This window comes from Formica exsecta, unplaced genomic scaffold (assembly GCF_003651465.1).
Source record: "Formica exsecta isolate Colony F162 unplaced genomic scaffold, ASM365146v1 scaffold394, whole genome shotgun sequence".
Classification (NCBI taxonomy): Eukaryota; Metazoa; Arthropoda; class Insecta; order Hymenoptera; family Formicidae; genus Formica; species Formica exsecta.
In genome coordinates, this window is record NW_021851177.1 from 1,032,880 (window position 1) to 1,057,770 (window position 24,891).

The 24,891-nt window shown below is 31.4% G+C and overlaps 5 protein-coding genes across 5 annotated transcripts in view; 4 read left to right on the plus strand and 1 right to left on the minus strand.

Moving 5' to 3' along the window:
• The window catches only part of LOC115239774 (probable tRNA (guanine(26)-N(2))-dimethyltransferase), a 15,675-nt gene extending 9,406 nt beyond the window's left edge, over nt 1-6,269 (plus strand). The window contains exons 2-4 of the mRNA XM_029814485.1: nt 389-1,036; nt 1,211-1,857; nt 4,311-6,269. Coding sequence (XP_029670345.1) covers nt 389-1,036; nt 1,211-1,857; nt 4,311-5,916 — 2,901 coding nt within the window. The 3' untranslated portion in view covers nt 5,917-6,269. The remainder of the gene's footprint in view (nt 1-388; nt 1,037-1,210; nt 1,858-4,310) is intronic.
• A 7,659-nt stretch (nt 6,270-13,928) lies between these two features.
• LOC115239771 (aldo-keto reductase family 1 member B1-like) lies at nt 13,929-16,714 on the plus strand. Its single transcript, XM_029814481.1, has 5 exons — nt 13,929-14,258; nt 14,916-15,395; nt 15,672-15,878; nt 16,033-16,181; nt 16,357-16,714. The coding sequence occupies exons 1-5, from the start codon at nt 14,184-14,186 to the stop codon at nt 16,397-16,399; spliced, it is 954 nt and encodes a 317-aa protein (XP_029670341.1). The 5' UTR covers nt 13,929-14,183; the 3' UTR covers nt 16,400-16,714.
• LOC115239770 lies at nt 16,449-18,799 on the minus strand. The gene is made up of 5 exons (XM_029814480.1): nt 18,662-18,799; nt 18,223-18,524; nt 17,576-17,992; nt 17,222-17,483; nt 16,449-17,082 (listed from the first exon to the last, which is right to left on the minus strand). Exons 1-5 carry the CDS (start codon nt 18,675-18,677, stop codon nt 16,778-16,780), a joined length of 1,302 nt encoding a protein of 433 aa, XP_029670340.1. The 5' UTR covers nt 18,678-18,799; the 3' UTR covers nt 16,449-16,777.
• Nucleotides 18,800-19,293: 494 nt separating this feature from the next.
• Nucleotides 19,294-20,702, plus strand: LOC115239773. Its single transcript, XM_029814484.1, has 3 exons — nt 19,294-19,398; nt 19,486-19,760; nt 20,095-20,702. The coding sequence occupies exons 1-3, from the start codon at nt 19,391-19,393 to the stop codon at nt 20,319-20,321; spliced, it is 510 nt and encodes a 169-aa protein (XP_029670344.1). The 5' UTR covers nt 19,294-19,390; the 3' UTR covers nt 20,322-20,702.
• A 594-nt stretch (nt 20,703-21,296) lies between these two features.
• The window catches only part of LOC115239768 (cytochrome P450 4C1-like), a 7,979-nt gene continuing 4,384 nt past the window's right edge, over nt 21,297-24,891 (plus strand). Inside the window, 5 exon segments of the mRNA XM_029814478.1 lie at nt 21,297-21,964; nt 22,774-22,954; nt 23,111-23,220; nt 23,961-24,051; nt 24,565-24,759. Coding sequence (XP_029670338.1) covers nt 22,783-22,954; nt 23,111-23,220; nt 23,961-24,051; nt 24,565-24,759 — 568 coding nt within the window. The 5' untranslated portion in view covers nt 21,297-21,964; nt 22,774-22,782.

Below are 24,891 nucleotides of genomic sequence, written 5' to 3' on the forward strand. Positions count from 1 at the left end.
GAAAGATCTATTGATTTTAAAACCATATGTTCTGTGCAGAAATTTTATGTCCATTCCAATAGGGATTTAATGCCGCACATCTACGTTTACAGTTGTAGCACATATATGTTCGTCGACGCTATATCAGCAAACACGGCAACACGTTTGATTCAGTATCTGCCTCGCAGTGCTGTGCACTTACAAAAGGATGATGTGATGGAATATAGAGATTTTTTACTTACTTGCATTTTCCGTCTACAGAACAATGTTCTTTCACGGTCGCCGCTTGATTTGACTACGACTTCATCCGCGCGTCGTTGGAATGCGAATTTCTCGCTTGTTGCCATTTTCAAAAATGCAAGTGATAATTCTTTGTGTATATGGGAACTCTCTCGTCTTTCTTCCTTAGATGGCAGATCTGTCGGAGGAAGTGCCGATCAAGGACGCTGCGACGGCAATCTCTCAGGGCAAACGCCACCTTCTAGTACGCGATTATAATCTGGCGGTGGTCGTCCTAGCCCAGGCCTGCGAACTTCTTGCCCAGGAGCACGGGGAGACGGGCGACGAGATGGGCGAACTCTATCTGCTTTATGGACGAGCCCTTCTGGGTCTAGCACGCGAGGAAGCAGGGGTATTGGGGGGCGGCGTGCCCGGCTCCGAAGAAGTTAGTCAGGACGAGCAAGGTGAAGAGGAAGAGGAGGAGGAAGAGAACGAGGAGGGGACCATCACAGAAAGCAACAACGGTACGGAAAATAGCCCTTGCACATCGAATGGTAAAGAAGATGATAAACCAGAACTGAAAGGGAGTGAAGATTCAAAGGATACAAAGAGTGAAAAGGACGAAAAAACGGAGAATTCTGATAAAACAGTCGACAGCAAAATCGAGGAAAAAACGCAAAAAGAGGAAACTCCTGGCTGTAGTCGAGATCCTGATATATACAATGGCGAGGCTTCTGGAAGTAGTACGAAGAGAGAGGAGGATGAGGGTGAGAAGGACGGGGAGGCAGAAGAAGAGGAAGTTGAGAAGGAAAATGAGGACGATGTGAATAATTTACAGGTGATTGATCTTTTTGGATGATTGCAATGTCGAGTTAAGTCGTACCGATAAGTTTTCTATCTTTTTTCCCTAAGAGTTTAAATAGTTAATTTAACGCTTCTCTATTGATAAGTATTTAAGTATCGATACTGTATTGAATCAATTGTGTTTAATACCTAATTTTTTTTCTTCTAGATCGCCTGGGAAGTCTTAGAACTGGCAAAACTGGTACTGCTAAAACGCGGATCCTCAGGCTGGAAATTGTTAGCTGAGGCATATCGTCTTCTGGGCGAGGTAGCAATGGAAGGTGGCAACCACGAGAGCGCGCTGATTGATTTCGAAGCTTGTTTGAATCTGCTGGAGAAAATGACTCCGCGCGATCATCGTGCAATCGCCGAGATCCATTATCAACTCGGATTGACTCATGCTATGGCAAACAATTTCGACACTAGCATCGAGCAATTCAATCAGGCGTCCGCGCTGCTGGAAGCGAAGATTGTGCAGCTAAAGACAGTGCAAGATGATCCACCTCAATCCGAGGATCCTTTTTACACTGTTGAAGGTGAGATCAAGGAACTGCAGGAGCTTCTTCCGGAGATCCAGGAGAAAATCGCGGACATCAAGGACATGAAAAAAGAAGCCGATGTAATCAAGGAGATTAAGGAAGAGAGGTTGAATGGATGCTCTAAAGATGGTGAAGCGAGCGAAGCTTCCGGAAGTGGTAGTAATACATCTAAACCTGCTAGCGATATTTCACATCTGGTAAGAAAAAAGCGCAAGGCGGAGGATGAAGAGGACATAGGTTCTGTTTGCAAAAAACCATCGCAAGAAAAGGACGTGGCGTGAAAGGTGCGAGTATCTGATATATTTCATGATAATTAGAATAATCTGAACTTTGATAAAAAAAAACTAGAAAATGTTGATATTTTTCTCGATGATGTAGAAGAATAGTATTTGCTGATGTATAAAAAATGGTGTTTTTTACGAAAACGATAGCTTGTCAGTCAGTGAGAATTCATTCCCAATATAGATATCAATAGAAATAATATTTAGGATATCCCAGAAATTGATATGCATTCAAAATTTTTGTCACTTGAAATCGCCTTATGATACACAAACTATATGAAACTATTTTATAACTGCGTGGTTCCATATTAAATATGAACAAAAATAGCAATTATATAATTTTATGGATAATATAGGAAATATTTACTGATGTGAGAAAAAATGTTCTTTGAAAAAGATTGTTTTCTGAAAAAGAGACTTAATTATTTGCAATACAAATAATCATCTCATCGTTAGAATACGCCAAAAGTTACATTTTTGAAATTTATCTTAAAACCTTTTTTATGATATAGTACAATGAATCGTTTTATGACTGAAGTTGATAGTAATAGAAGTTAAAAGGATAAATCCAGTAATAATTTTTATCTTTTATTAAACATGATGTGTACACATGTATGTGTGTGTGTGTGATGTGTGTATATTTGTGTGTGTGTGTGTGTGTGTGTGTGTGTGTGTGTGTGTGTGTGTAAGGATATATATGGGACAACCAATCATTTGTGTAGCTTATTAAAATATTCAATTCAAGTATCTCTCTCTCTATGTTGAATTCAAATAATATGTTTAGATTCCATAATTTGCTTAATGTTAGAAAAAAAGCATGTGTGTAATTCTACAAGCATTGAATAGAAATTTGAGTAAAATTAAAAATTAAAAAAGAAGTATTCAGTAATATATGTGCGTATGTATGAATATATGTTATAAATTAGTGTTCTTCATGGTTTTTATGTAAAAGAAGCTTTTGTTTTTAAGTAAAGGTGTTTTCTTATTTTTATTTTTCTCTATTGCAAATATATTTCTTTTAATCGTTGATTTATACTCCAGCAAATACATTCATAAATTAAAAACATACATACTGAATTATTTTGTATTTCGTTTTATGAAATGATTTGCCATGATCAAGGCTGAGTTTGTGAAAAAATTATGTGCGTGTGAAGACAACCATTTGTTTAGAGAGAAGGCTATTATAGAACTATTCGAAAGTTTTTGATCAAAATAATTCTATCTCTCGTTGATTATTCTGTTATAGATATTTGGTTAGTACCTCTAAAATTTTTAACTAAAAAGTTTTAGAAATTTCGCGAATAAATGGAAAATCGATTGGCTCTATAGAGATTTCCATGCTGAAATAATTGGAAAAAATCACTTTTTTTTCATATTGTATTGTGTGGTGTATTAAAAAAAAATCAATAATAACTCAAAGATATGGATCGAAAAAATTCATGTGCTTTATCAGAAATAACTTGAATAGTTTCATAATAGATCTCTAGTTTAGAATGATGTATTTATTATAGTTTATTGTAAGAGTTGAAGTAGAACAGAGCAGAGATCAACACACAGTACTGTTTTGAATTATAAGACATAAGAATATATAGTAGAGGAATAAGAGATTGTCTGTGTACGAATATCATACTAATAAATGTTGGAACAATACTTTTTTTTTATATATGTATGTATCTTTATCACGATATAATTTATTGATATAATAGTTTTATGCGTGAAAAACATTGGAGTAAGATTGCAGATTTTCAATCAAAATATATAGATTAATGTCATATAGAGATACCATATGTCGATACGACATTTTTATCGACAGTTTAAATGTGACTTTTACCATCTGTTGTTTCGATTTATAATTTCTCTTTCTAGTTACAATAATTGCCGAAAAAGCGTTAGTGTTTAAACCATATGTTTAGCGATGCTTGAATGTATGTATGTATATATATATATATATATATATATATATATATATATTTTGGCAGTGATGGTTATATATATATATATATATATATATATATATATATATATATATATATATATATATATATATATATATATATATATATATATATATATATATATATATATATATATATATATATATATATATATATATATATATATATATATATATATATATATATATATATATATATATATTTTGTCAGGGATGGTTAATGATGAGATCAGATGAAACTAAATATGTGTAGAGATTGAAAAACATTAAATTCATAAGAAAAGAAAACCACACATATTAGCCGATTATTGCAAGAAAATATTTGAGCATTTTTAAACAAAAACTAGTTCTATATATATAAAAGATATAGATCAATATAATACAATACTTGTAAGTACTTTAATGACATTATGAAAATAATAGTAAACTGGGTATTACAATTCTGTATTATAATATGTCTGAATATAAAATATATAATGTACTAATATATTTCAGAATTAATACACACATGACAAGTATGGATCACGAGAAATGCACAAAGAAACTCAAGCTTGAGGAATTTCCAGTTGTTAGTGAAGGGAAAGCACAGATAATAGTTACAAATAAAAAAGTCTTCTATAATCCAGTTCAAGAGTTCAACAGAGATCTTAGTATAGCGGTATTAACAATATTTGCACAAGACAGATGCAACAAAATGGTAGAGAAAAATAATTCAACGGAAGACAATAAAGTTAATACATTATGTGATAACGAGATAAATACAGAGAGGCAGAAAGGAATTACCATATTGGAGGCTTTATCTGCAACAGGTTTGCGTAGCATACGATATGCTAAGGAAGTGAGAGGTGTCCAACAGATTGTGGCTAATGATATTTCTGCAAAGGCAGTGGACAGTATTAGACAAAATGTTTTGCATAACGGAGTTGAGAATTTGGTAACGCCGTATCATGAGGATGCAACATTGTTGATGTATCAACGTAGACGAAATCGTTTTGATGCAGTTGATTTAGATCCATATGGTTGTCCTTCGATGTACTTAGATGGAGCGGTGCAGTGTGTAGCCGATGGTGGTATACTTTTGGTTACTGCTACTGATATGGCTGTACTAGCTGGCAATACTCCGGAAACTTGTTATTACAAGTATGGAGCGATATCTATAAAATCAAAGTCTTGCCACGAGATAGCATTACGGATATTACTTCAATGCATTGCATCTTATGCAGGACGGTACGGACGATATATAGTACCATTATTATCTATAAGCATTGATTTTTATATAAGAGTATTCGTTAAGATATATACAGGTCACAATAAGTGTAAAGAAAACTCTAGCAAAATAGGGATGCTTTATCAATGCAATGGATGTGAAAGTATGACCTTTCAACCATTAGCAACAAAAAAACCTTCCAATAATTATAAATTACCAAATGCACCTGCAGTAAATCAGCTGTGTAAACATTGTCAATATCGACAACATATGGCAGGTCCAATATGGTTAGGGTCTTTGCACGATCAAGAGTTTGTATCACGATTGTTATGCAATTTGAATAACATAGAGTTAGGTACATCAAAAAGAATGGTAGGTGTTTTGACCATGATACACGAGGAACTGGATATTCCATTATATTATAATCTGGATCGCTTAATGTGCATAGTTAAATGTGATGTTCCCTCGATATTGAAATTCAGATCAGCGTTACTAAACGCAGGATACAAAGTATCATACTCGCACGCGAGTAAAACCTCCATTAAAACGGATGCGCCAAATGACGTGATATGGGATATTGTGCGTGCTTGGGAGAAAGAGCATCCTGCAAAACGGGAAAGACTGGCCGAGGATAGTCCGGCTGCGCGTATACTTAATGCATCGTTTACAAGAGATATTTCTCTCGCAGAACATCCCCTAGCAAATCCAATTTCTCGCCAGAGGCATTTGTCACGCTTTCAACAAAATCCCACTGTAAATTGGGGACCAGGCGTTCGTGCAAGAATCAGAGTAGATCTTGAAAATATGGTAGAAGATTCGAAAAAAGTGAAAAACCAAAATAAAAACAGTAAAAAAAAGTTATCTACTGTAGAACAACAAACAATACAACAATAAATACAAAGAACCTTCTTGTAATTTGTACGCTCGAGATTTACATCTCAATATATTTTGGACAAATATCTTAGCTTTTTTTTTGTCTAACATGACAAATTCAGGAAAACTGCGATGTTATATATACGAAATAATTTTTGTAACTAGCTTTTTAAGATTATCTATGTCTTGACAAACAAATGGCGAAAAAATTAATGTAATTTGTATCTGTGAAAGAGACATAAGTGTTACATATTCTTGTGTATAATATATTTGAATCTTACTTCGTACACTATATTATCAAAGATTGTAGTCTTTGCATTGTTGTGTGCAAATAATGTATTTTATTTTTATAATAAGAGATATTTTTTTTATAATTTCTGTAATGTTATTTATGCATACTTCTAATGTTATTGTACGTCAATTACAATATCCAAACTTTAGTAGAAAAAAAATATTGGAAAGAATTATAAAAGGTACAAATATCTTTCAAATTGCGCAACTATTATATTGATTTACTTTCAGAGATAAAAATTTTTTAAATAAATAAAAATTTGTTTTTTGGAAAATATTTGACATGTTCGTATCAGATATGGGAACACATTATCACGTTTTATTAATGTATTATTTATTATTTAAATTATTATATACATTATATTAATGTCTAAATGAGAATGAAAAATTAATGATCTATTTCCAGATAGTACAATATATTCCTTGACTATTCTATAGTGTCAAATATACTGTTTTGAGAATATTCTTACAGAATTATCTATGAAAATTAGTAGAACATTCTCGTGTTAAAAGAATATTTTATAAACCTGCTTAGAACATTGCATTTAGAACGGTCTGATTTTAAAGTTCTATGCAGATTCATAGATAGTTTCTTTTCACTTTATTAAAATATTCAAATATTCACTGAAGGATATTTATAGAATGTTTATAGAATAGGTTTGTGCTATCTGGGTTGTGGTGACATATCTAATTAAAATTTCCCATTTGAATATATAAATGTGGCCTGTCAATTAAAAATTAAGCATAATAAGAACCATTACATAACATAATTTTTCAGTTGTATTTGAGATTGGATAATCTTCAAGATACTTTTAACTAAACAGGCCATATCGTACATGACTTGGCATAGATACGACGCTCCTCCTGATACTTTATCGATCACTATAATTTCGCATTATTCGTTCATGTTGTTCTTGTTAAAAAAAACATCAAAAAACTTAACATTTCTTAACATTTCTTAACTTATCTTGTACAACAGTGTACAGAGATATACCGTATTAACTTTTGATATATATATATATATAGTAGGTAGGAATAAGAAAAAAAATATAATTATTTACATTGCCTGTTTGTTCCAATAAAAATTTTACATGATGTTAAAAAATATTTTATTTTCCATTCAGTAGATTCCTATATAACGTTAAATTGTGTGTCACAATATTGCATGTCTATTTGTAATGCGACATCTAATCTGACATATGTATAGATACATATACTATATCTACGGCAGCTAATCATTAGAAGAAGATTTAAAGCAACAAAGTAATATATCGTTATCACACATTATTTCAGTGCGGTTGTATACTTGTGTAATTTTTTATTTGTGACCGATTGATATAGAAAACGAGATTGGAGGTGGTATATTCCGATTACGTAATGACTATCCATAAATAGCACATGAGTTGATTATGAGAAACAGTTGCTGCAATCTACGAGCAGCGTGTGCAGAATCATACAGTCAAGAGTAGACGTTAATATTGTGCCGGTAAATGTAGTCTTTGATATTTTATCGTAAATACGTCGAGCAAGTTACCCGAAAAGTGCGTTATAATAATAATAATTGAGTGTATTTTCACATAATGATATTCTCGGTTTCTAGAAAATATTGGTGAATATTTGAGATTTCTTGAAATTTCAGAATGAAAATAAAATTGATATCCTGTTGTTTATAACACTAATCATATCTAATCAATTTTTTTTTCCATTAATTGTAAGCATCGATTTAAATTGCTGATTGAAATATTTGTTTAATAAAAATAGCATATTTCCTACATTATATATATATTTTCTAAAATTAATAATTAATCTTATTATGATATGATATTAATTATAATAATTAATTTGCTCATTAACAAAAGAAGAATTCTAAAATGCTTAATTATAAACAAGAGCTAAAGATTATTAAAATATAAATTTAAAAATATAAGATTTTTTCTAGCTGTTGGGCGAGAATTGTGTTGAATCCGAACAATTTTCGGTATTTGATTTGATATATATTTCTAATATGTCTCTTTTTCTTTTACAAAATTGTGTATTATTTTTTCAATATACTTGAGATGTAGCATTGTCAAATTTCCTAATTTTTGTTTTATACATATACTTATTTGATTATTCGTCATTATTTAATTGTTTTGCACAGTAATTTGAAATTATATATCGTTCATTTACAATGTCAAGTGTATTACATATTTAACAGTATTATATAAAAATCTTCCCAAGTAGCAGGAGATTCTTTGTGTCGCAGTGCTTACTTTCACTAACGATTTTGTTATTCCTATTCCAGACTGTTTCTGCCGACGATCATAATGCCTGACATTCCAACAGTCACATTCTCCAATGGATATAAAATGCCTATGTTAGGCCTCGGAACTTACAAAGTAAGTTTTTCGTAACATTGTGCACATGATAGTGATAACATGTAAGAATCATGTCATATATAAAAGAATCATATCATTCATTTGCGCACGTTTGAAATTTAAATAAATGTACGATAAAATTCAGAAACTAAAATGTGTGTGTGTGTGTGTGTGTGTTCTCTACTGTGGGAAATCTTTGCACGGAATTAATAAATCTTTAAAGGCAAAGACTCTTTATAAATATAGATATAATTATATTCTCTTTTTTTTCTTAACAAATAGTCCGTGGATAAGAATGCAGCAACAGCTGTTAAGGAAGCAATAGATCTCGGATATCGGCATATTGATACGGCTTTTTTTTACGGTAACGAGAAAGAGATCGGGGAAGCTATCCGCGAAAAAATCGAAGACGGTAGCGTAACCAGGGAAGATCTATTTATTACTACAAAGGTAAGATAGTATCAATGTATGATTAAATACGGTTTGAATACATTAATTTAAAATCTTTAATGTTTATTACAATTTATTTGATAAACTCAAACCATCTTTTTAAATTTCAATAAATGTAAACATTTAAATTAACTAAAGCATTTTGCTTTGTAAATTTAATTAATATTTATATTATTTTGTTTTGTTTCAAAGTTGTGGAATAATTACCACAAAGAAGAACTTGTTGTTCCGGCTTGTAAAGAATCATTGGCCAATCTTGGTTTAGAGTATATAGATCTCTATTTAGTTCACTGGCCATTTGCTTTCAAGGTAAGAATTAACACAAAAAATGAAACAGCCAAAAAGAATTATACATTTTATTTAACCTTTCTGACTACAAAGTTATCTTAAAATAATAGCGGTTTATGCGAGACGCAAAAATAGTTGCGTAGTTTTATTTAATAATAAAAATAAAAATTTATTAAAACCAGAATTTGAAAAAAAAAATGCGCGAAATCTAACTTGTAAAACAGAACATGCTATTATAATCTTTCAGCAAGTATTTTTATGATATTCATCTGAGAAATACTATAATATGTTTTTTAGGAAGGAGATAATTTGATGCCTACGGATAAGAATGGAAATTTGATTGAATCGAATGTTGATTACCTAGAAACATGGAGAGGAATGGAAGAGTGCGTTCACCAAGGATTAACTCGTAGCATCGGGATCAGTAATTTTAATTCCGAACAGATAAACCGTCTACTTGAATCGGCTAAAATCGCGCCGGTTAATAATCAGGTAAGATTAAATATATTTTCTATCAGCTTTTCATTTTGTAACGTCTAATTTAATCACAGAAAATATTAGTTTCGATAATCACTTAAAGAACCACAAAAAATTATCGAACTTTTAATCTTATTAATAATGAGATATATCGAAAATAATACACGAATAAACAATACAAATTTACTTTGATTTGTATTGTAGAATATATATTATATTAATATTTATTATATATATTTTCTATATATCAGGTGATTGCATAAGTTCGTGCCCGATTTAAATATAAACTTCAATAGATTATATTTTAGAGATAACACTTTTATTAATCAATTATATAGTCTCCATTCTTTTCTACAATGGTTTTCCAACGATCTACAAGCTTGTCGATTCCATTTTTGAAGAAAGAACTTGGTTTTTCTTGAAAAAAGTTTGTAAGGTGGTTTTCGACAACTTCCTCGGAATTGAGATTCTTGCCATTTAAACTATTCTGCAAAGACCGGAACAGATAAAAATCTGAAGGCGCAATATCTGGAGAATATGGCAGGTGCTGCAGAATTTCCCATTGCAACTCCTGCAATTTTCGCAGCGTCTGTTGAGCGACGTGTAGCCTAGCATTGTCGTGGTGGAAGATGACGCCTTTTCGATTGGCCAAAATCGGACGTTTTTCTCGAATAGCTGCAGCGAGTCTAGTTAGTTGCTCACAGTACTTGTCCGCCGTGATTGTTTCGCCGCGTCGGAGCAGCTCAAAGTAAATAATTCCCTTGCGATCCCACCAAACACACAGCAACACCTTCATCGGATGCAAGCCAGCCTTTGCTACGGGTTCTGCTCCTTCAGCTGCTGTTTTCCATGTCCTCTTTCGCTGTACGTTTTTGTAGAGAATCCACTTTTCATCGCCTGTTACCATTCGATCTAAAAAAGGCTCTTTTTTGTTACACTCGAGAAGAGAAAGAGCCACAGTCATACGGTTTAGCTTATTCCTTTCAGTCAGGAGATGCGGCACCCATGTATCAAGCTTGGAAACGTATCCAAGCTTTTTTAAATGACGAAAAGCGGTTGAATTATCGATGTTCAGCCTCTCAGCAATATCCTCAGTTGTAATCCTTGGGTTTCTTTCCACTAAGGCATGCACAATGTCATCATCAATGCCAGAAGGCCGTCCAGAGCGGGGTTGATCCTCCATGTTGAAATCACCATTTCGAAATCTGCCAAACCACTTTTTGACTGTTCGGAGAGCAGGAGCGCGGTCCAAATAAACGGTTTGAATATTTTTTTGTGCAATCCCAACACTCACGCCTTTCCGAAATTCATATAACATTACATGCCGCAAATGCACCTTTTCGTTCTCCATTTTTAATGATTTCTCTTATGCACAAATGGACTTATCTGAACAATGTCTGACGCTAAATTGACATAAGACAACGTCATCTATTCGGTGTAAGCAACAATTACCACACGAAAACAATAGAACTCCGCCATGCAGTAACTTAATGCCATCTATGAAAATCGGGCACGAACTTATGCAATCATCCAATATTATAATACTATAAGATTGTATTTTAATTCAAAAAATTTGGTTGTAGATTGAAATTAATATAAACGTAAATCAAGAGAAATTAGTAGATTTTTGCAAGAAACGCAACATTACAGTAACTGGTTATTCTCCTTTGGGACAACCCGGGAATGCATCAGGTATTGGAAACAGATTAGATAGTCCTGTGGTGCTGAAGATTGCAAAAAAATACAATAAGACTCCGGCGCAAATAGCACTTCGATATGTGGTATGTAATAAAAAAAGTCGATAAAATCATATATAATTAATAAATTTGAAATATATGTCGTATTTTATTATTTTTATAGTTTCAACACGAAGTTGCACCAATACCAAAATCTGTAACTAAAAGTCGAATTAAAGAGAATATGGAATTTTTTGATTTTACATTGACATCCGATGAAATGAACGCTATCCGAAAACTCGGCACTGGGGATAGAGTAGCAGGTTTTAGTATGTAAGTATTATAATGTATTAGACGCGTTTTATTATTTATTACTTCTTTCCATGAATGCGAGTACTTTGATCTATTTATCCAAGTCCAAATTTTTTAGTCAATATTTCAATTAAATGGTATTTCTATTTTTAACTGTTGCACGTTCAAGAATAGTAAAAAATCTGAATTATATGTGACTTATCATAAAATTTAATATTTTCCTGTTTCTGTAATAACTTTTTTTTTTATTTCTGTGTTTCAGAGCGAAGGATTTCAAGTATTATCCTTTCAACATTCCATTTTAAATGAAATCAGAATGAAAAAGAAAGAAAGGGACAGGTATTTTATTCCATAAAAAGTGATATACATATGAATGTAATAAAAAAAGAATTTATATAAACATAAGAAAGCTTTATCGAATAAATCTCCTATATATATATACACTTAAAAAAAAATACTTTTTAAAATATAGTTCAAAGATATTTCCAAATTAACTTTAATAGTCTCTCTCTTTTCTTTTTCGATAATCCAGCAAATTTAAATGGAAAATGTCCAAAAGAGATATTAATTAAATGATATTAACTAGAAGATATTAATTAATTTAATAATGTTTTTCGAAATATCCGATCAGATAACGTTGTGAATTTATTAAAGTTAGAAAGTGACAGGATACTAGTTATGATACATCGTATATAATCGTATTAGTATCCCTTTTAAAAGAGCACATGTTCTCACGGTTGATACTCGTTCCACCCTTGGTCTAGCCAATTACAGCTATTGGACGCTGCAAAAAATTTCAAGGTCTGGGCCAAGATCATTCGTGCATATTTTTGTTTGGTTTATTCGTCTTTTTCCGAATTCCATTTGATTAAAACTACGCGATAAAGCACGACTTAATCTATATTTGCAAATCTCATGCGTCACAGTACACACACACACACACACACACATAAATCGAGATAAGAGCTTTGGAAGTTGATGAAAAATGGAATACCTGAAAAACTTTTGTTTCGGTTATATCTATATCGTCACGTACATATACATTATACATATGGAATAATTATATATTCTGATTATTTTAGAATATAAATTATATCCATTAAGGATCGTATCATTTATTTACACAGTTCCTTATTCTTATCTAATTTTAGCAAAACTCGTGCATTTTACATTATGCAATCTATCGCATATAGCTATTTATTTATTCATATTCTATTCTTTTTATCGAAATTTGATCAATCTATATTTTTAGCTATTGCTTATTAATTACTAATGTTCTTAGAGTGATTATCAATGAATAATATTGTCATAAAAGTAAAATTTTGTTCAATTTGAGTTTTGATATATATAGATGTGGATTAAAAATTCAATTATTAATAAAATTAAACATTTATCAATTTTTTTCTTCGAATAAGGCTTCCGATCATTATTCGAAAATCGCAAGATTTATATTACCTGAAGACAATTATCAATCTCATTGGGATATATAATAAGCAAAATAAAAAATTCTAAATCTCAAGGAATAGTAAAAATAATTACTATAGTAATATAATTAGAAACAGAAAATATATATTTTATGCGATGTGATATAATCTTATTATCGCCGAATTATCATTTTTTTCGGTAACTTTATTAGATTATTAATGTACTAATGTACTAATATATTACTATGTGTGTGTGAATAAAACATTGGTCTTCCATAAGGAGTCATCAAGGGCTCGATTCATTGCTCCAAATGTTCCTGAATGATCGCTGTAATTTTCCACAGCGTTTAGATTGCCATGGCGAATTCAGCTATCACTACAAACAGATCATTTGGATTAGTTCGTTTTGCTAACCACGCACTGATGATATATTATATGCGAATATTGCTTATCAGTGAATATATCGTTGTTATGCAAGACTCTCATGATGTAAGAGTTGAAGAGTAAAGTAGTCCAAATTACTGAAAATGTTGGATTTTTTAAATATGAAAATAGTAATATAGATTCTATATACAATATAAACTCCAATACTTATATATTTTAATCATGAATATTAAAGAGATTTATAAAAAAATGATATAAATAAAAATTGCTTCAAAATTAATAATTGTTAAGAATTAAATTTCGAGCACGGGAATGGAATAATTTCGAGTGAATATCGCTTTTACGTAATTTTAAATTTGAAAGATACGTTGTCACCGGTTGTGCGCAATAACACACAAAGAAGTGTCTTTGTGAGAGTAAAATCGATCTTGTCTCTAATTGTAAGTCTGATTCTCCTTGGTGGGGACGCTTATAAGAGGAATTCTGCGAGCAAAACCGCAAATATTGCGCAGCATTGCTCGGAATTGGTCGTATCTTTTCGTGACAGCTCTTGAGATTCATTCAAACTGTCTGCATTTGTATAGTGACGAGCAACAAGCGAGAACCGGCATCTCTGATATTTATAGAAAATGGTTTTGAACGCACCCAAGTTGAAATTTTACAACGGCAACGAAGTACCAATTTTCGGTTTGGGGACCTGGAAGGCAAGGATTTCTCATCTTATATTTTGTTATTTCTCCGCGATCCGGAATCCGGACATCTTTGATACCCGGCATACGTAATGTCGCTGTTACGTCGAATTTTGTAAAATTCTTTCGTGATAAATAATCCACAGAGACATTCGCTTTATACAAAGAATAAGAATATTTATTTTTTATTTTAACACAGCAGCTTTCGTTATCAATATTTACGAGATAGATCACATCTTTGTCCTTGTTAAGCAAGATAAGAAACGAGGAAAATATTTATGTTAATGTATACACTTTGTAGACAACTGTCGGTTGCCAATGTGATCTATTAAGATACAGTTTGCTATTTTTGCACTAGTTATGCTAGCTACTGCTTTTTTATTACGTTTTTTTTTATTAGCATACAAATGCAAATATGTTACGCAATTAACTGCAAATTGATCACATTATGTTATAACTTAAGTGTGAATTACATATGTTGCATAATATTATTAAAGTAATAAGTAAAAATATAATTAAAGTATAATTTTAATCTCCACTTATTCTCCCAAAGTATAATATACAAAAGTAATATTAAATATTTCCATCATAGAAATCTTTCTTAAAAAAGAGAATTTATTTCAAGATGATCGAAGAGCCTGTTTATTTTAATTTGACTCTATTTTATTTCAGTCTAAACCAGGCGAAGTTACCCAAGCTGTAAAAGATGCTATTGATATCGGCTACAGACATATTGATTGCGCTCATGTTTATGGAAACGAGAAGGAAGTTGGCATTGCTGTCAATGCAAAAATAGCAGAGGGTGTGGTGAAGAGAGAGGATTTGTTCATTACCAGCAAGTTGTGGAATACTTTCCACAGACCCGATCTGGTTGAGCCAGCCATCAAGCAATCGCTGACTGATTTTGGTCTTGATTACATAGATCTTTATTTAATCCACTGGCCAGTCGGATATAAAGAGGGCGGGCCCCTTTTTCCTACAACTCCTGAAGGTGCTGTTATCCTGAGTGATGTAGATTATATCGATACTTGGAAGGCTATGGAGGATGTGCTAGCTAAGGGTTTGACGAAAAACATTGGAGTCAGTAATTTTAATTCCGAGCAAATTACCAGGCTACTCAAGAATGCATCAGTTAAACCTGTTGCAAATCAGGTAAATTAAGAATGATAGCAATAGAAGGAAACTCGAAAAAATTAATCCAACATAATTTAATATAATCGCACTAATATTACATTGAACTATAAGTTGTTTTAAAATAGGGTTATATCAAGGAGTAAAAATTTGATCTAACAGTGTCTAACGAGATTTTGTTAATTAGTTTTTTAATTTATAAAATTTTATATATACAGATATATGTATTTATATAAAGAGAAATGTATAATTATCTTTATTATTATAGATATCTTAATCATTTTTGTATTATTTTAGGTTGAATGTCATCCATACCTAACACAGAGGAAGTTATCAAATTTTTGCAAAGAAAAAGGCATTCTCATTACTGCATACAGTCCACTTGGATCACCAGACAGACCATGGGCCAAGCCAGACGATCCAAAATTGCTGGAAGATAAGAAATTAAATGAGCTTGGACAAAAATACAATAAGACACCTGCGCAAATACTTATACGTTATCAAGTATGCTATTAAGACATATTTTGTAATAAATCATAATACATTAAACATAATTACAAATCTTTAAGTTATATTTTAGGATTCATGATATTTATAACATAACTGATAACTCGATATATTAATATAAAATTCAAATAATTTTAATAATTGTTTGTAGTTGGATTGTGGCCATATTGTGATTCCCAAGTCAGTCAACAAGTCACGTATTGCTGAAAACAGTGAAGTATTCGACTTTAAACTTTCATCCGATGATATTACATATATTGACAGCTTTGATTGCAATGGACGAATTTGTCCATTACTTGGGTAAGAACTTGTTACTACTTTTTATCATTAATTATTTATAAAGAATTTTTTATTTTCATATAGAGTGTATTATTAAAATATTTATAATATATATAGAATGTACTATTAATTAGAATTAGTAATTTTATCTCAAATTGCGATATGTATTAATGTTTTCTCCTTTTTTTATTTTCAGCGCATACGACAGTCCTTATTATCCTTTTAACATTCCGTTTTAAGAGAGCAAGTGAAAATTAGAAATCGATATGCTATATCTGTTTCATTACATTTTTTTACATTAAAACATATTTTCTATTGGTAGTACTATTGCTTTTTATGTGCCACACACATGTTTATGATTATTTCACATGATATATTATTTATAATATGTAATTTTTTTGTTTATAAATGCATATCGAAAACTAATAAACTAATAAACAATGTCATTATTTTGCAAAAATATATACAAATCTTTTCTATAAATGTTTTGTAATTGTGTGCAAAACTTATACATGTAATTGTGTGTTAAAATAAAGATATTTTTTCACAGTATATAAAATAATTTTATATAATGAGCATTTTTTATTAAGTGATTGATATAATTATTTAAATATTGATCATATCGATGAATTTTCAGTGGCTTCGCAACCACAAGTGCAACACTCGCAAAACTCGTCACTATCGGTGTCCTCTACTTCCGATTCCGAACATAACATTCCCGAAATTGTCGATTGACGAGTCTTGTCCAATGGCGTAACGCTACAATCACAGGGTGCAGTCGATGATTCGCGTGCACTTTTTTCTTCACATTTGCAGATATTAATTCGTTTGCATGCAGCAGGAGTCTCGCATTCATTACACGTCTTACCGAAATCACACGATACAGAAGATTGTGTTAATCGTTTGAGCGATCGTGTTACATCTGAAAATTTATATGTACGTACCTTTGCATTTATCAATTTTAACGCGAAAGAAAGGGTATTTAATTTCTTATGAGTAATTTTATGTAAAATATTCCAGATAAAATTTACGATGTAGAAAATAAGCCGGCGAATACGTGCCTATCTTCGAGACGACACTTTGTAGAGATTCGCAAGAAGGATTCGTTGATTCGTAAGGAGATTTGGATTTGAATATAGTGGTAGAGATTCGTTGGCAAGATTTGCAACATACTTTGTAACTACGAGATTTGATTGAGCGATTATCCAGCGGAATGCAGCACGAAGCTGGCGGGCATAATTTTTTGCGCCCTTTAAACGATCCCTTCGACATTTCTTCGTAACCGGTTAACGTCACCGACGTCGCACACGAACAACAAGTCTTCTAAATTAGAAGAAACGTAGAAATGAAAGAAGCGTAGAATTGTGGAAGAGAATCTATCTTACGTGATTTATATATACATTTTTTCTACTCACTCGTCCCTTATCTTTAAGAGCATATTTTCTCTTTGTCGCATATACATCGTGTTTGCGATTTTTTAGCGGACACCATACTCTTCTACTATTTCTTTCTATTTCTGTCATTTTTCTGCTATCGCGCTGAAACTTTTTACAGGACAGTAATTTGCTCATTTGATGTTTATACGTGATTTCCTTGTTTTCAAGTTCCTTGATGCAGTTCTTCAGCTTTAATTCCTCTTCGGCGAGCTGACGAATTTTCCTCAGACATATCAGATCGTCGGAGTGAATGGAGTGTAGGCTGGGTGTACTGTGTCTTGTCATTTCATTTCGCAATTCTGTTAGTCTTTCCTCCATTTCTTTGTTAGCCAGTTCTAAGGACTCCAACTCCATGCCGGTTTCCTCCAATTTCACATCTGCATCTATGATCTTATCCTGCATCAACAAGAAGAGATTGGACTGTAAAATTGTCACAACAGATTTTTAATAATTACATGAATTTGTCATAATTTCTTCACAGTTTTTAATTTTACGATTTTTCATGGTTCTTTGTTCGATGATAACGCGTTAATATTGGTTGCGCGGTATCAATATCGCGCTAAAAAAAGCACACTGGCAAGATTTACCCAGAATTCTTATCGTCGAATGTGTCAATCGTGCCGTACATGCAACTGTGCCGTCTCTCGATGAAGGTCGTCGACCGTGCTCCTTAATTCGGCGAGGAGTCTATCGGCAGGATCCGACTGCGGTGATAACTTATTCATGATCTCGCGCATTTTCTCGCACGGCGTATCTCGGTCATGGTCTCGGCGTTCGGTCATCCAAAGGTTGTACGCCATCAAGGCCGGGATAGAGCGTTCTATTGCGACGATCTTGTTTCGAAGGTCTCTATGACGACAGATCAAGTTACATCGACGTTCCTCGATTCCCGATGCGACGTTCGCCAAAGGCGAGTCAAGAGCTTTACCTTCGAAAGAGAGCGCCAGTTTTATTTAAGGAATAATTCATTGAAATCTTTATTAGCAATTATATATTTCTCTCTCTCTCTTTTTCTATTTACTTATTCTTCTAATGAATTAATAGTCAATTAAACAGGTTACTCACTGGTTTTGGCCGACATTTCGATGAATCTGCTTATGTTTTAAAATACAACGATAAAATTGTTAAGAATCCGCGAGTTGTTTTTACTTGAAACTTTTGAATCAGGATACAAAAAAATGGAAATAGATACCCGCCGGAGAGCGGGTATGACAGTTTCGGGTAGAAGTATACAGCTTCCGCCGACAATATCATTATAGTAGCTAGGCGTCTTTGAAAATTTGATACTTCGATAATCGCGAGTTGTCAAAATAAATCTGGATCGATCTTTATGCATCGAATAGATCGAAAATATACGAAACAAAAGAAATCTGCGACATGTTTGTGCTTTCAGGTCAAATTCTCTTTCCGATATTTTTTCTATTTATCAGTCGTAGTTCGTAGTTAGTATGCTTCAGGCGACATAAAAATATAGGCGTTCATTAATTATTTGATTATAATTCTACAAGCCAAAGGTCGAAAGATTATCGGGATATTTGAAATCTGGAGAAAGCGCAGTGTCGAGCAAATCACGATGTTACCATCCGGCACAACGAAGAGTACGAACATGATTGAGAATATTACTTGAAATGACTTGGGATTTTGTGCCATGATAAACAACTTAATCGCCTTGCGACTAATTTACGCAATGTTTAATATTTTAATTCTTTATTACGAATTTCTTTATTACGCAAACTTCGCCACGTGCACACCTTTGTCTTATGAAAAAATTAAAAACGTTTCGACCTACTTGAAATGATTATGTAAAAGAACGTTTTATATGGCTTGTTATAAATGTTAAGTGCGCGTGAATAGAATATCATTTTAGAAAAAAATTGACATTTGTACAGCAAATTGGACGAGCCGATGCGCCGGGACGTGGACGATGACGGCTTTTCTCTGGTAACCGTGACTAGTATTTCCCTTCAAGAAAGCACCGGCAGTACCTTCGCGGGTTCTGTCTACACGAATTGGGAGGAGAAATTCGCGTGTCGCGCATTACAGAAGCGAGGTCGCATCTTCAGCTATCGAAGGAGGAAAATATACGTCGGTGATGGAATCTTTAGCGCACCGGCTGGCGTCTGCCCACATCGCGTCACGTCATCGATCATTCGTCGTAATACAGGTAAAACGTTTCACGAGCTGTTTTCGTTAAACGTTTTCGTAAATCGTTAAATCACGAGCGGATAAAAGATGAAAGTTGTTATCTTATAAATTTCAAGATGTTAATTATTTTTTTTTCTCCCATGTGAATTAGCAGCATTGCGAAAATTTGATGGACAATTTACAATGGTTTTATAATGAAATTATCCCATCAAACGTATGTATGTTAATGTTGACGTTTTGTTTACGGAGCTGTCAAATTAAAGGAAAATAAAAAATAAAATTACTAGGGTTGACCTTTTTCGATATAAATGTACGAGAGGAAAATAAATTATGCGCTTTTATTTCCTTTACAGGAGATTCTCGACTCGTGTTTATCTGGCCGCAAAAAGCTAGCAGAGCGCGGATATCGAGTGTTCTCGCACCTTTATTGCGCGGAGTCTTGATCGGACTGTTGTTCGTAGATGCTCTTCATCTGTGGCCCGGAGAATTTTTACCTACGTCGTTACCGTCGAATTTGCCGATCTCTTTGCCGCCTGTCAAATGCAACATCATCGAGCCACGTTGGTTCGACAATAACTGAGCCACAATCTATATCATCATCGTTTATTATAAACACTTATATTTCTTAACGCAATACGATTTTTATTATAATATACTATATACGATATTTTTAATAAACATAAAATTTATTTTACTGTGCAAACATGCTTGATTTCTTAAATTGCTTTTATGGCGGGAAAGAAATTTGACAGTTAAGGAAAAGCTTCAGATAAAAAGTTTGACGAAAACGAAACAATTCATGCTTAGAATGTATTGTACTATATTTTAATATATAATTCGACACCGTGTCTAGCACACACAGCAGAGATATTGGACTTCGTAATCCTAATGAAGGTTCAAGTCAATGATATGTACTTATTTTACAATTCAGACACAGCATAAAAGGTTACGGCTTCACTGATATGTAATGTTACGATAATATAAAGAGACGGGTGTAGATAAAGATAAAGGATTGTAGAATTTGCTTACATATCTGTTTTTCCATACGTAATACTTTTTTCTGCATATCCCCTTGTTTTTCAATGATTTGCATATTTTCTGTTTTTCTATCAGTGATAAACATTTTTCAAGCGCTGTTGTGCATCTCATATATTATATACAAAAATCGCGCATTTAGATAAATTTAATCGCTTTACATACGTATAGACACGCATGTATAATAATAAGTTCGGCAAGATCGGAAAAATTTTTTGATTTCTACATTTATTTCAATACACTGAGAAAAAGATCGTTAACTTGACTAAATGCATTCAGTTGGTTATCATTTCTTTAGTTGAAATATTTTAGCATTAAAATAAAAAATTAAAATTAAAAAATATTTCAATTAAAAAAATGATGATCAATTAAATGTATTTAAACACGATAATGATTTTTTTCTCTGTAATGTAGAATTGCAATATACAAATTGTATATTATTCAATGCGTGTGTGTGCATACATCACTACTGGAACAATAATTACCGGTTGTAAAAAATTTCCTCATGAGAATAAAGCAAGGATAAAGTACTTATAAATTATTATCCGTAACTGGTTTGACAAGCAATCATGATTAGCAGAATACGCAATAAGATCACAAAAGGGAAGTTATATATATGATGTCATTACGCGATAAAAATAGAGATTATATGATTACATCTTACACATTATCTGAGATGAAGGTTACTATGTGCATATTGCAGCGTTTCTTAAGTATGCGCGCTTAAGAATTACTTAGATATACTATATATACGCAAACGATAATTAGATTATAATTAGCGTATATGTATATGCAAACGGATTTTATCTCGTATCTCACTGTTATTGCACGCCGGCTTCGTACTTTGTGCGAGTATTTATATATTGCTGGTTCGAATAGTACAAAGCAAGAACGAGGCTTGAATAATAACGATTAAAAGTGTAGTATCATTTCGTGATTGAATCTTGAATTAAGAAAAAGTAGAAACCTTATATAATTTCCTGCTTTTTTTTTAAAGGCATCTATTCTCTTCCTCTCTTTTTTTTCTCGATTATCTTGTTGTATTTAATTATACTACATTTATATATAAAACATGATAATTTGTGATATATAATTAGTGGTGAAGCACAGTGTTATCTTTACCAAAAATATCAAATATTTTGGCGAAGCATCATTGTTTGATCATTAAGTGCTCTGACGTAAGGAACAGTAAGTACCAAAATCTTGCATTTTTTTAATATCATTTAGTTAAAACTCGTGGTTTAGCTTTTTATTTTTTTCAAGACACAAAGTAATTCGCGCAAAAAGTTAAAGTTAAAATGTAAATAAAAAACTCATTAAACAAAGTACGGGCGAATATTTTATGATGAAACACCAATGTTTCTCTTCACTGTTTCGATTCTTTAAACCGTATTATATAAAATTAAGGCAAGTAATTATTTGGAGCAAAATTAACATTGTATATTTAAAATCTCGCGATTTATATTTCTTTGACACTCGGCTATATACATATATTTCAATTAAACAGTGATGATGAAGCGCTTACATTGTTGCGCAAATGTACGTTTGATAAAAAATTCGAAATTCAATATTGGTTCAATATTTTATAAACACCCATATATATTATATCTTCAAATTAGTATTAGAAAAAGAATAATTATACATTTTAAGTCCTAAATCTTTTTAAAAATCTCAATAAAATAGGATAGAAAAATGAAATATAAATAATTTATAGCGATTTTTATGAATCTTTCGACTAATGAGCATAAATTCCACATTTGAACGAATTACATAAAAATATTCGAGAAATATTTTGCCAACGAAATATTTTCACCGACATTGATTATAAAGTGTCTTTATAAAATTTTTTAGTTAGTAGAGATAACAATGATATAAAGATCATATCAATGAAATATTTGTGTGTGTAAAATTCAAATGTATATCTCCTTAAAAAGTATTTATAGTAATTTATGCATTTACATATTTGGTAACTTAAAAGCTGTTTAATATGTTTATAGGCTACGAGAATGGACTTAATTTTTTTGATATTGTGCACCTTGTTTGTTGTTTTAATAATCCCTACAATTATATCGACAATATATCATCAGAATGTTCTTCGACGAAATCTTAAAAATATTCCTCAATATGGAAGATTCCCTTTCAGTGTGGCATTTGAATTGATGAAGCTGACGAGCTATGGTGAAAAATTTTATGAATAAGATATTACCATTATACTTTTACAAATGTCATGTATATATTTTTAGCAAAAAACTTAAAAAAACAAATTTGTCATTTATTTTAAATTAGTATAATAATTATTAAATATTAAATATCTGATTATGTACTTATCTACAGAACGCACACTATGGTTTTTGCAACGTATGCTTGATTTTAAAGATGGAATTTTCATATATTGGATTGGCTTGAAACCGATGATTAATCTTTATAAACCTGAATTTTTTGAGGTAAGTATCAGTTATTATATATTTTGTGATGATAAATGTATAAATAGTAATTTATTATCATAAAAAAGCAAAACTTTTTGCAATAGTGGAATAGAACAAACTTTAATAAACGTATTATTAAAAATGATTTATCATTAAAGAATATAATTATTTATAAATATTTTCTCAATGTAATAATTACATGGAGAAAACAAATTATGTTAGTTGTCAGTAATTGCATGTATAATGCACGACACTATTTGCATGTATAATAAAAAGAACGTATATTCAGATTAAGAGATAATACATGTATATATAATACTTTATTTTATTATATTTGCGTTATAAAAAAAACTGATCCTCCTCTCGAACCAGATAGTTCACGGTCAAATTTCAATCTTCAAGTTAATTTCTGTACTTTAGCGATCTATTCAATTATTCAATTATAATTTATCGATTAATTCTAAATTTATTAAATTAACTAATAATCGATATATTAACTAATAAAATATATTAGTTAATTTATCGATTATTAGTTCAATTTTAGAATATTATATTGAGTGTTTTCTACCTAATGATATACAAGGAAAAACGTATATATAAAAACGATATATATAAAAAAAAGTTGAAAACATGGTATAAAATTTATGCATATGATATTCTTTTCAAAAAATAAAAATTTGGAAAAAGATATCCTGTTTAAATAAATATGATAAATTATTACTTGCATGGTTATATTGTTTTTAAATATATTTTTACAGATTATTTTGCCCAGCACCGTAAATATTGAGAAAGGATTTCCCTATGAGATGCTGGAGTCTTGGTTAGGCAAAGGACTTCTAACTTCTACAGGTAAACGCATGAATTCTTTTATATCTATTTTTAATACCTTATTAAAGATAAAAAGTAAATTGCAGCTTACATTAGATTATATTTGATGTATAGTTACTCGCGAAAACATTTTGAACAAACCATAAGAAAATGAGAAAGTAATGTTTCACTCTAATATGAATACGCAAGTTTGTATATACGCATATCTTGACCAAAAATACAAAAATATATTTTTTTTGTTCTTATCTTTGACCAATTACTTGTAACTAATTTTACATTAATATTAATTATTTATGTAAATTGGCGTGCTTTAAAACATTATTCAATTATTCATGGAATTTTTCTTATTTACTTTACAAATATTCAATGGCGATATGCAAGAAAAACAAAACTAAAATACATAAAATAAAAAAATGGTGTAAAAAATGTTTCTTTTATTTTTATTTATATCAATTATCTATGCGCATTTATATTCTTTATCTCTTTTACGATATTTTTAACATGTAAATGTATCGCTGATTGATACTACTTCAGGAAAACAATGGAACCATGATAGAAAATTAATCGGGCCAACGTTCCATTTTAGTATATTGGACCAATTTGCCGTGGTTATGTCCGAAAAAGCAGAGATCTTGACAAAATGTCTCGAGAAAGAAATAGCAAAGAATCCAGGGAAAGCTATCAATATTTTTCCGTTTGCTAACAATGTTGCTCTCGATGTTATATGTGGTAATAAAAAAATATAAAAAAAAGTATCGCTGACGCAGTATATTTCATGCTGCAGCAACAAATTTTCAATTTATATGGTATGAATAATAAAAAGACTTGTCAAGTATATATACCGAATTTTAATTCTGCTGA